The sequence below is a fragment of the Struthio camelus genome, chromosome 1 (genome assembly GCF_040807025.1).
Source record: "Struthio camelus isolate bStrCam1 chromosome 1, bStrCam1.hap1, whole genome shotgun sequence".
Taxonomy (NCBI): Eukaryota; Metazoa; Chordata; class Aves; order Struthioniformes; family Struthionidae; genus Struthio; species Struthio camelus.
In genome coordinates, this window is record NC_090942.1 from 124,557,368 (window position 1) to 124,570,040 (window position 12,673).

General features: G+C 41.5%; 1 protein-coding gene across 32 annotated transcripts in view; it reads right to left on the reverse strand.

The window, feature by feature from the left end:
• PRDM15 (PR/SET domain 15) overlaps window positions 1-12,673 on the reverse strand; it is a 37,915-nt gene that overhangs the window by 14,579 nt on the left and 10,663 nt on the right. For 8 of the 32 annotated variants that reach the window (XM_068914598.1, XM_009679499.2, XM_068914579.1 and 5 more), the window contains exons 4-11: window positions 9,726-9,879; window positions 8,608-8,860; window positions 7,350-7,472; window positions 4,532-4,630; window positions 3,515-3,742; window positions 2,692-2,827; window positions 1,482-1,663; window positions 723-817 (exon numbers count right to left, since the gene is read on the reverse strand). In XM_068914598.1, the coding sequence (XP_068770699.1) occupies window positions 723-817; window positions 1,482-1,663; window positions 2,692-2,827; window positions 3,515-3,742; window positions 4,532-4,630; window positions 7,350-7,472; window positions 8,608-8,860; window positions 9,726-9,879 (1,270 nt within the window). Of the gene's footprint in view, window positions 1-722; window positions 818-1,481; window positions 1,664-2,524; window positions 2,594-2,691; window positions 2,828-3,514; window positions 3,743-4,531; window positions 4,631-7,349; window positions 7,473-8,607; window positions 8,861-9,725; window positions 9,880-12,673 lie in introns of all 32 variants that reach the window. The other 24 variants (XM_068914538.1, XM_068914560.1, XM_068914551.1 and 21 more) reach the window with 8 other exon arrangements.

Sequence of the window (12,673 nt, forward strand, 5' to 3'; positions counted from 1 at the left end):
AAGAGTGGGCCATGCACCTATGAGTGTGTACTGGTCTTACTTGTAACCCCTGGCCCAACACGGAGACGCAGAACTTAGGAAAAACAAGATATAATCTAACTCATCCTTCAGCTCCAAAACAGGTGCTAGCAGTTGCAATAATGGAAATATTCACTGATAAGGCTCCACCATAGTTATGTTTATTATTTATTTGGCATCAGCATTGAAAGACCCTCACCAACAGACAGGACACTGCTACTATAAGCACTATGTTTACACACGTGCGCACAGCTCTTGAGACAACCTTTACTCAGACAGTTCACACACTAAATGATGCCACAGACCGGGATAAATGGAACAGGACTGGCAAACAAGACTGGAACAATCCTACTTAGTACAATAAACTGAAGTCAGATCTCACCTCTAGATCCTGCAGGTCCAGCTAACTCCATCTTGTGTTGCTATAACTGATGCCTGAAAACTTTCTACAGGAAATTCAGACACGAAGAAGGACTCGGGACTCGTATGCCCAAAAGCGTGTCCACATATTCCAAATTCATAAGCTTGTCTAACAAAAGATGCTACCTCTCCCCATCAGTCTTGTCTCTTTCTTGTCTCTTACAAGAAATTCACACAGATATCCACTCAAATATAATTGACCCAAACTCCCCAGCTAGCACCTGGGAGCTCACTGCACATTTTCACCTATCCTCAGAAAGAGCCCACTAGTCATTGCCACTCACTTCATTTCTGCTGTGCTTGTATGAAACATGCTGCTTCAAGCTCTCTTTACGGCTGAACAGCTTTGCGCATTCCTCACATTTAAATAGTTTGTCACCTGAGGGGATCAATGAAGATAAAAAAAAAAAAAAAGGTAGTCAGAGACTGATAATAACCAACTCCAGGCAATCAGGGGAAATCAAAGCAAAAGCAATTGTAAATGAACAGACTAGAGATGGGAAGCTTTACTTATTCAGGAGATCCAGATATTAGTTTTTGACCTTTTCCATTCTATTGCAGTTTTTCTACTGATGACTACTTTTTTGGCTCCTCTACCCTTCTTTTTTAATATTATTTTTCACAGAATCCTTAGAAACAGATTATGGACCCGTGGAACGGCAGATCACAGGCTAAAAATCACTCAGCTGGCATTTACACAGCAATGTTTCCCATATGCCTGTGAAGATGAGGGACCATATATATGTAAAGGGAGAGAATAATTTTGATTTAAGGACCAGTTGTTATGGAGAAGCCCCCACACCCTTGTCCCTCCTTAAAAATACGCACCTAAATTCAAATTGTAAATGTTCTAATTTCAACTTCCAACTATTATCTTCACATGCTCTGGTCTGCATAACTAAAAGAATTCCCCAGTGAGAGGAAAAAAAGAGCTTTGTTAAAATTATGCATACCAGTATCTAAGAATAGCCTAGCTCTTTTACTCAAAGGTGAAACCCACAAGAGAGAAAAACTACGTGCAAGGGAGTGAAAAGCAAACCCACCATGAGAACGGATGTGCCTGCTGAGGTTGCTGCTGTTCTGGAAGATCTTACTGCAGATACTGCACTGATAGACGCGTTTGTGCTCCCCAAGTTGTTTTATCAGCTTCCGCCGTATACCGTGTCTACTGGAGAGAATTAAACTTCTTTTGAGGGACATGGTGTTTTGGTGATGAGCAAACCTACTGGATTAGAGAAAGAAAGGCAGGGACTGAAAGGTATCCCACAGGTTGTAAGAAAGACCCATCAGCTGGCAAAAGCTAGAAGTGTTATGCTCAGCTTCTGGTGGGAGGTGGAGCACAGGAGCTTCGTCGTTTCCAAGGTGACTTCCTGGCCACCCACTGGAAGCAGCAGATGTTGGAAAGCAGTTCACTCCTAAGCATCTTCACCCAGGCCAAAAAGAAAAAAAAAGAAACAGCAGCCACCAGCCTCAAAGATTCTCACTTCAGGTGTTTCACAGGAACAAAAGAACTGTTCTGCTTATCCTCTGAAAACATTAGCACTATTTCAGCTTAGAAAACCTGGCAAGTATTCATGCAAAAAGCATATATGGTAGGAAGGCAGCAAAGCACCAACAAGCAGTACTGTTCTATTTTCCAGCAATTTTTGATGGCTTTCTACCTGCTAAGAACTTCAATTTATAGCATTACTAGCTAATCTTGAAACATCAAACACACCATTATACAAAAAATCATTCAAAAAGCCAATCTTACTGAGACAAAACAGATGTCACTCTCCCTGACATTCTGTTATACTGCAATTTTCCCCTTCACAGCTCTAACTCTGAAGTATCACATATACAAATCAATTCAAAGTCATTTATGAGTTAAGACACAAGTAAGATTGAATGATAATGCCTAACATACATTTTTTAGCAAAAATATCTTTGTCTGTTTTATCACCAACGCTCAACAGGAGTAACGTTTCACCATGCAGCTGCAAGAGGCTTTCACATTAAGTAAAACCAGTAACATGATGGAAAAAAAATTCGCATGGTCCGTGCTCCAAAAGTCATACCACCAATATCACACCAACTACGCACTTACCTTACAACGCATGAGCCATCTTCGTGGCATTGAGAATCAGCTCTTCTAGCAGAAGCGCACAATTTTGCACTAACAGAAAAGAGCTCTGTGGGCCCAGAATTTGAGCAGAGCTGTTATATGCTACATAATCTTAATTGAGAGCAAATTGCGCATCCCAGAACACTTACTTTGTCACTGAACTGATGTTATTTGTGCTGCTAGGCATCTTTCCTAAAACCAATTCCATAATTCTCTCTTCCGCAGCTGAAGGCAGAGCTACCTCATCAGGTGGGACTTCAGTTACAATTTCAGCTACACGTTCCACTGCAAACACATCATAAAAATATGGTGTTAATGTGGATAGTTAGATAGAAAACTTAAATGCAGAATTTTGCTTTCAAATTTGTAATGGGATGTGGCACTGAACTGGTGTCCATGACAAAAAGCAGATGGCTAATGACTTCACAGGACTTGCAACATAGTGAAAGAGGCTACTGAATCGCAAGTAATGTAGCCAATAGACACAGTTTCTTACAGCCAGTGCTTTCCTCATATAGCAGTTCCCCAAGCTATTACTAACGGGGCAGCTGAATATGCATCACGCAATTCCCTACTAGAAATTCCCTTGTAGGAAGAAAAGTCCCTGCAAAATGCCCCTTCTAGGAAGGAACCTGAAGGTAGAGAGAAGAAGATAACCATGTTGGGAGGGTGCTTCCTTTCCTGTTTCTGCTTGCAGAACCAGGGCAGGTCTTCTCTTGTAACTATTATCCTGTATTTCTCTGGGCTTCTCTATTGCTGAAACCCTTGCAGGAGAATGCAGGTAACCTAAGCGTAGATGCTGCAACATTTAGCATAGACACAGAACTCAGAGATAATTACATAAATTTGTAAATCATCTGCTCTAGTGATCCACATACAAACTAAAAACATCCACCCTGACTGTGTGTTACTTTTTAGGCCTTTCTGAAAAGGCATAGGAGGGCATATGTGGTCACTATTTCTTTGTTTTACCTGCAGGATCTTTCTCTTCAACAATGACAAGGGGTGTTTCTGCTTTTGCTGTTTTTGGCTTTCTTCCCCGTCTGGCCTTCCTTCTTGAGTCTGCACTGGCACTACTAGCTTTATCACAAATCGCAGGCTGATCCACAGGGGGAGCCTCTGTTGCTTTCTCTGGAGCAACCTCATTTTGGCTTGTTTGGGGGGCACCTTTGGCTTGTTCCAGGTGACTCAGCAAGTGCTCTGGATGAATAGTAAAGACCAAGAGCAAAGAGGGAACAAACTATCATGAAATGCTCAAAGAGATAAATCAAACCAAAGCCTGCCTATCAGGTTAGCCTCCTTTAACAGGTAGTTCAAATTATTTCAAAAGCAGTCCAAATACTCTCTATTTAACTCTCAGCATACTCTCCAAATAATTACTGACATAGACTGAAATTTTGAAGAGGTTTGTTAGATATCACTGGAAAAAGGCTGTGCCCCACTGATAATGGGTACATTTTTTTCCAAATGCCCAAGTGATTTTGCAGCCTGAGTCTTTTTTTCAAAAATGATTCACAGAATGATCTTCAGAGCTCAAGTTCTTCTGAAAAATAGATAAAGTAGCTGCAAATGAAAAATAGGAAAATAACATATTTTACTACCATTACTTAATCTGACCTGTAAATACCAGACAGAATATATCACTAAGCATAAGCTGGCACCATTGATCTTATACACAGTTCAGTGAGTCCACTATCCTTCATGTTCTTAGCATCCACATGGTACCTCCCAGACAATAATTTCACTTCTTCTCGATTCAGCGCCACAATTGTTTGTCTAGAGAGTTGCCAGCTGCCAATATCAGTAACGTCACTGTTCCACTTTCCAACCCCCACCCTTTGTTTTTAAAGAATATGTAACCAAAATACATAAAACCTTTACCTTACTGCATCACGGACAGAGAAATGGCTTCATAACCTCTTGCTCTGGAAGAGCACAATTTTCCTAATGTCTCTCAGTAGTCTCTTATGAATTTCTAACACTTCTTACCTGTCAGCAGCTGAGGCTCCTGGAAAGCAGATGAACACACTTTACACGTCCACTGGCTGGACTCTGCTTCTGCAGCTCCACCACCTTCTGGAGTGTTCACTAAATCATGACAAGAAGAAAGACTCAAAAGCTTGGAAAATCTCTGTTACCTTGTTTATCTTGCAAGGACTCCCTGCATATCACAAGGCATCATTTCAGAAGCAATAGGCCCACTGAGGCAGCCGCTTAATTCTCAACTTTCCAGCTACACTTCATCAGTGTATCAAACAAATCGACTGGTCACATAGCTGAACGTATATGATTTTCAAGAAACTGTTATACATTCGGAAGTATGATTTATTCTCTGTGACCACATGAACATCTTGAAAGTCAGAATAGATGAGAAGTCAGAACAGAAACCAGCCGGTGCCAGGAGAGAATACTGGAGCTCTTGTAAACTTTTGTAAACTTCTGTATCACTTTCTAAAGAAGTGTGATGATCAAACACACACTATAAAGCACCTCTGCTGGGACTAATCTTGAGCACCTTTAAAACTGGAGTTACCAGTACTCTTCTAGGCCAACTGAAGACAGAAGAAAGTCTCCTTGCTCCCTCTGAAGAGCATCACAGAAACAAGAATGTTTAGATTAACAGAAGTCACGGTGATGACAATGAAAACCTGGTTTTGAGCATTAACTGGATATTCTACAAACTACCATATTAATGTTGTAATTAACATATCCACTCGCATACACAAAGAAAATAAAGAAAAAATTAAATGCTATTCTAAATAAACAAGTAGAACATGCTCTTCTTTATGTAAGGGGGGAAATGGATATGGAATTAAAAAAAAAAAATCAGGAAAATGGTTACTCTCTTCACAGTCTATTGTCCTCTGAGTCCTGGGATAATCTGCCTGAATTATCAAGAGGATCTGACAAATGTGGACTGGTTCACAGATCTTTTGGTACACTCAAAACTAACTATTCCGCAGTCTACAGGAATCCCCCAGAGAAGGAGGGCGACGCTGCAATTAGGTTAAGTGAATAGCAGCACAGGAGATTCAAACTGTACTTAGTTTCTGCCACAGATCTCCTGTATGACAGTGCGCAAGTCAGTTAATCTTGCTCTGCCTCAGATCACCATCTGTAGAGCAATGATAAACATAACTTCGTCCCTCTCACTCTTGGCTCTTAAACTGAAATAGGAGATTTTCTGGGGCAGAGATTATTCCTTGCTACAAGTGTGTTCAGTGCGGTGCACTACAGAGGTCTGATCTTATTCATGCTGTAATAAATAAATAAAAAACGTCTAGGTAATTCAACAACAGAAATTCCTCCTTCAAAGGCTGTGGAAAGAAATCTCCTGTCTTGAAAGGTTTGTCCATGAAGCCAAAACTAGCCAAACTAAACCCCAGTATTTTGCATAACTAAAAAAAAAAAAAAAATCATGTTAGTAAGCATCATGTAAGCTATTAGCCCTGTCCTATGAAGCTGCATGCTAATAAAATGGAAAAAACACTATTTGCAAAACTCAAGTCTGTCTTGGGAAAGTGTCACTGGTTCTGCACTTCCCTTGCTCCTTATATAGCTCAAGCAGGAAACCCAAAGACCCTAGTTGTGCACTGGTTTGCCAGGAAGATAGTAATGTCTTTAGGCCTCCAGGTAGGCTGCTGGGCAACACACTTGGAAACATGGCTCTGTGAGTCCACAACAGCTTTGTAGGCAAGCAGGCAGAATTAAAAAAAGGCATATTTTGTTTTGGAAACACCAAAACATTGCAACAGTGGGAATACTTTATGGTTCCCAAAGTACAGTATGCAGCATTTTGTTTCTACTGAACCTGGGCTTTCCAATGGCAGGATGAAGGAGGTAGGAGGGGCTGTTCAAGTTCTTCATATTTTTTTTCTGGAAAAATTAGTTATGCCAAAATGAAAGACAGCTCCCCAGCCAGTTTCCACGTTTTAGCTGTAACAGTACACAGAGTTAAACAAAGGGGCCTCTTCTGACGAAGTGTTCTGTACACATCTCCAACCACTCTTCCCCTCCTCTCCTGGCTATTTTTAATACTAATAAGCAAAATTTAGCAAAACAACTTTTTCAAAGAACAGACATAGACTGCTTTCTGTTGATCCAGATTCCTGCACTGTGTTTTCCAATTTTACTTTCAGATGTGGCAATTTGTGTTAAATGAGTTCTTAACTTCATTGTTCCACTTATCAGAGATTATAGGAGGTTTTCTTGTTTCATGATCAACCTTGGGGAGTGAGCTTCTGTGACACAGCTAGGGACCTCCTGACTCTTTGCCAATAGTATTTGCTTTGCTTACAAGTTTATCTAAATTTGAGTTCCCGTGATCAAGCACAGTCTGAACTCTACCAGACTTCTTACCACATTGTAATTTGGGGATAGCCACTGCTGTCATTTTCAAACAGCACTGCTCCTATCCTCACATTCTTTTGTTTTCTTCTAGCACCCGATCATTCGAACTATTGCATCTTGCACAAAAAGTTGACCGATTTTCTTTGGAACACCTGCTCACCTCCAGCTGCGACAGTGGCCCCAACCACCTCCAAAGTCAGAATCAGTTACGGAATTAATGAAAAATAGTGACTAAAAAGTTTTAGGACTCTCTCTCACTTTTTAATCTGCAGAAGTATTTTAAGCACGGACCCATGAAAACAAAAAAAAAGAAAATCCAGACTTTCAAATCGTCACTAAATTCACATTTACCGAATGCTATATAACCATAATATATGCATACATGTGGTAAATCTAGCAGCTCTTTAGATCTGAATCTGTCCTCTAGCTCCCTTAAAAATACCACAATTTTGCAGACCTGCTGTATCAGCTACTGGTATGCTGGATTTCTTCGCTTTTTTATGAGGGAAGATGGCAGATGAAGGCTTTGAAGAGATTTTATTCCCTTCTTTATCATATTCCATCACTACCAAGCACGTATCTGTGGAGAGAAAAAACAGTTCCTTTTCATTACTTTCCAGACACTTTGGTTCTCTTGTGCTGTGCTAAGGGGCAATAATCAGAGCTAGAAAGCTTTGCCCTACAGCAGGCCTACAAAAAAGAATTTTACATAAAATTCTAACCAGGATATTCTTATGCCTGATTCTCATAAAATGTGCTGTTCACATTGTGCAGAAAATACAGAAAATGCTGAACAGAGCATGAAGGACGCATCCGAACAATTTCTGTAAATATTTATATATACACGAAAACACACGAATGGGTTAAACAAAAGAGGAAGAAGAGAAAACCTCTTAAATAATACCAAACAGAAAAATCTTGGAATTCATAAACATGTTAACAGCATTGATTCAGCTGTAGCACTTAAGACCGTGCTTACCAATAAGAACAGAAACAAAGCATGCTGATGGCAATGGCCTCCCCCCAAGCCATTTGTCACCCCCAAATTATATTCAACATAGCAATAACACCATATGGGAATACTCCCAACTCAACAGCAGAAAAAAAATGCCCTTGCCCTTAAGGAGTTTGCCTTTGAGCTGTACAAATGTAATAGCAGAAGAAAATTGAGGGGCAGAGGAATAAAAGACCTCTGGTAATTCTAATGCAGATTCTAATAAATCTGCTATCTCTCCTTGCCAAAGCACAAGCTAGCCTGTGGAATGATAGCTTCGTTTTGAGTTTGTCTTGTTCTAGTGGGTCCTGTGTAAGGCTCCACTACAACTGAAAGAGAATGGCTTCTTTAGCAGAGCTGCACATACGTTTAGACTTACTCTGACATTTGAGTTCCTTTGCAAAGAAGATGAAAGCTCTTCTACCCAGATGTGTTTCGATGCAATTACCAGTTCCTTAGTTAAGAACTATATATCCAGTTTGTTCAGTCTGAAGAGGCTGAATCACCAGCTAGGTTTATCCATCTCTTTCTAAAAACTCAGATACATCATGGTGAAGAATCTATGCTTGCTTCTGGTAGGACAGCCATGTATGTTGGTTATCCTGACTCTAAAGGCTAACAAATTCAGGGTCAGAGCCTATAAAAAAGCATTGTCAACTGCCACAGCAGGGGAATATCAGACCCTGGGCCCTTAGGAAGGAAAAAAGGCCCCCACACATACCATTGGCAACACTAGTGACCTGCTTCAGCACTGGCTTTTCCATTTTTTTGGCGTAAAAAGCTGCATACCACACTCGCAGCTCAGTTCCTGGCGGAATGTCCCGGGAGGTGGTGAAGTAAATATCATTGTCATGCTGGAAGGCAGTTAAGTTTTGGTGTTCATATTCGGTGGCTGGTCGCACCATCATCATCCAGTTGCAATCATCTTCGTTTGAGGTATCAAAATATACAAGGGGCCCATCCTTCTGGAACACCTGTCAGATAGGCAAAAAAGCAAAATATGCAGTAATAAAACCAGAACAAATAGCGCATAGCTAAAAATAATTTTTATTTTCTGCTTTTGCATGTCTTTCATCGCATGTGCATCAAAAGCAAAGCAAGCCTCAACACTTGCATCAGGAAAGTATCAGTCACATCCTCAGACGAAAGAGGCCGAGACAGACTGCTAGTGGCAGAACGGGAACAGACTGAACTTCTGTCCTAGGAAGTCTTGCTATAGCCACCAGTTTCTCATCAGAATTTGAATGACTGGATTAAGGGGAATGGGGGGAAATCCAAACAGCACACTGTGAAATACCCATCAGCCCTTGCATTGCATTATTTAAACATTTATTATTGGGTCAGGTATTACCGAAAAGGGAAGACTGAACTAAATTTTTACTATTGTGTTTGTTCCATACAGGCTGTCAGGAGAAGAGTAACACAAATGCAAGACAGAAAAAAATTATTATCTGTGTTCCATAAACGTAATGCACATGCAGCTCATTAAGAAAACAGGACCAAGCTGAAGAACCTCATTAAAACACTGCAATGAACTGCTATAGTCATGACCCTTTGTGTATCATCATGTGCAGAGGGTGAAAGACAAGCAGTTTTGGTGACTGCATCCTAGCCCTGTCTCCTACAAGAGTGTTCACTTCAAAGATGCAGAACATGCCCCTAGTTCATTTCTTCTAAATCTTGTCCAAGGAAGGCTTGCGCAGGTGGTCTGTCAGCAGCTACACTTAAAAGATGTCCCAAATATTTCTCTCCCCCTCACTTTTCATAGTTGTAGATAGCATAAAATCATCACAGGTAAAACAGACTCCACGTTACTGCTTTTCATGTGCTGTGTCTTACCTTCAGCGGAAAAACTGATTCTTTCTCCAGTTTGGCAACTCTCTTGGATTCAAATGGGCCAAACTGGGTACGTTTCACTAGCTGAGTCAGGGCAAATACTCCTTCAGACCCATCTGCCAATTGTCTTATCTCCAAATTGGACGGCAGAGATGATCTAGGAATTGAAGAGAAAACTGTGAAAAAACAGATGCTATGCAGATCAGTCACGCATGACAAAACTGCAAGAACCATGAGGAAAGGAGTCAGCACCTATTTCTTCAATCTCCAGTGACAGAAAACTCTGATTTCTACCAGGTTTTATAAACAAACAGAGAGCTACTAGCAGTGCAGGGTTGAGCCAGGAATTACTTGAAAGCTCAACCCATACAAGTCCAGGGGAGCTGACAAGCTGCACCCAAGGGAGCTGACTGATACAACAGTGAGGCCACTGTCTATCATCTTTGAAAGATTAGGCAGATCAGGGGAGGTCCACGATGACTCGAAAAAGGCAAATATTGCAGCTATCTTCAAAAAAAGGCCAAAACGATGATTCAAGGAATTACAAGCCAGCCAGCCTCACTTTACTCCCCGGGAAAATCATGGAGTAAATCCCTTCTGGAGCCATTCATAAGCACAAGGAGGAGACCAAGGTCATTGGAAACAGTCAGCATGGATTGACCAAGGGTAAATCAGGCCTGACAAACCAGTTGCCTTCCAGGATAAAACGACTAGATTTGTGGAAGCAATGGATGTCATTTATCTCGACTTTAGCAAGGCTTTCAACCCTGTCTCTTGTACTCAAGTTGGGGTGTTATGGTCTGGATGGGTGCACAACTACTTGGGTAAATAACTTGTTGGATAGCTGGGCTCAGAGGGTCATGACCAATGATTCATACTCTACCTGGAGGCCAGTAACAAACTAGGGTACTGCAGGGGTCTGTGCTAGGACCTGTCCTGTTTAATATCTTTATCAGTGACTCAGGAGAGGCAGTGGAGCACACTCTCACCAGTGTGCAGATCATACCAAACTGAGAGGAACAGTTGGCATGTCTGAGGGTAAGGCTGTCATCCACAGGCTCTTGGATAGGCTGGAAGGATGGGCCAGCAGGAACCTTATGAAATTCACCTAGGACAAATGCAAAACCCTGTCCCGGGAAGGAGGGAGCCCTGGCCATGGTGCAGGCTGGGCATGGCCTGGCTGGGGAGCAGCTCTGCAGGAAAGGCCCTGGGGGTCGTGGTGGACAGCAAGCTGCTGTGAGCCTGCCGCGTGTCCTGGCAGCAACGAGCAGCTGCATCTTGGGCTGTATGAACAGAGGCACAGCCACGAGAGTGAGTGAAGTGACTGTCTCCGTCTACTTGGGACCTGTTAGACCTCATCTACGTACTGTACCCAGTTTTGGGCTCCCAATGTGGAAAAGACATCAACAAACTGAGACAAGTTCAAGGGAGGGCCACTAGGATAGTCAGGGGCTGGAGCATTCACCCAAGAGGAGAGGCTGGGAGAGTGCGGCTTGCTTGGCCAGGGAAAGGCATGGCTGCAGGGGGACCTAACAGCCCAACCTCAAGCGTCCTCAAGGAGGTCACTGAGACAAAGGAGCCAGACTGCTCCCAGGGATGCCTGGTGGGGGGGATGAGAGACAAGGGGCATGAACTGAAACAAGAGAGGTTCAGAATGGATGTTAGTTCTGACTGGAACCTCCTGAGGTCTCCTTCTATCTGAATTATCTTATGATCTCTAAAGGTTTTTGCTTTGGCAAAGCTTATTTTTAAAATAATCTACATTCTTCTCCAAAGTCAAACACCTGACATTCTTAAGGCGATCACAGCTCTTAAGATGAAAGTCCTGTAAGTTTCTCTTCTGTTTTCTAGTTCCCTTATTACATCCAGACACAGATCACAAGCGCTTCTGTCTTCAGTGCCTCTCTCTCTGACCAGACCAGCTTCTGCGAAGAACTGTATGTAAGTATTTTTTCTACATCAAATACAGAGAGAACACCTTCCAGAAAAAGCATGTGATTGGAACCAGCATATTGGTTCTACAGATACCAACTGCAACCTTGGCTTTTCAGCTCTGTGCTAATGGATAAAAACCTAAAACTAATCAGACAGGCTACTGACTGCTCCACAAAAGTTGAAAGTGGCTGATCTACTTTCATGTCTAGACGGAGAAAAATATAAAAAGATTACAACCTTAGTGATAAGCAAATGAATCGAAAAAAAATGCTTTCCATTTTAGTAACAGAATATACAAAGTTAGCAACGGTGCAATTCAGGAGGCAAGTTTCTTAACACCTCTTTTTCTAACCAGGGAGTATCCATTTTATCTTTTCAGTAGGACAGAGGAAAATAATGACCAGGTGGTTAAGCGACTAGACTAGTATTTAAGCGATTCAGATCCCATTGGTGCTTAAACTTCCCTTCCACCTCAGGCAACACACTCTCTCAGCTACTGTTGCCCAGATGTAAAATAAAGACTGTAATGACATTCCTTCTTCCCCTTTGTTATCTGTTTTCAACTGTAAACCTTTTGGGAAAATAAATATATTTTTCTATAACAGAATCATTTTTAAACTCTGGTTTGAAATCCACTGTTCAGGAGCCAACACTTCTACTAGGAAACATTTATGCATCTGCATGTCAAAAAAGGCTGAAAACCAGAGCTAACGCACCAGATTAACAAATGTTCTCCAACAGAACATCTGGATGTTCCTCTAGTATTCCACCGTATGAATAAACAGGCATACTGAAACACATTGCAACAAAAGAAAAAAAGATAAAAGCTAAGAAATAATAGTTTAACTTGTCATTGCATCTACTCAGTACAGATCGGAGATCTACTGCACTGCCTAGTTACTGTTTCTTAGAAATCCATCTCCATTTCAAAATTACTCTTACGAATTAAGCAAATCTACTGTCAGGGCTATTAGGAGAGTAGTCCCCTTGAACATTAGCTGCTGGAGTTCATTTAT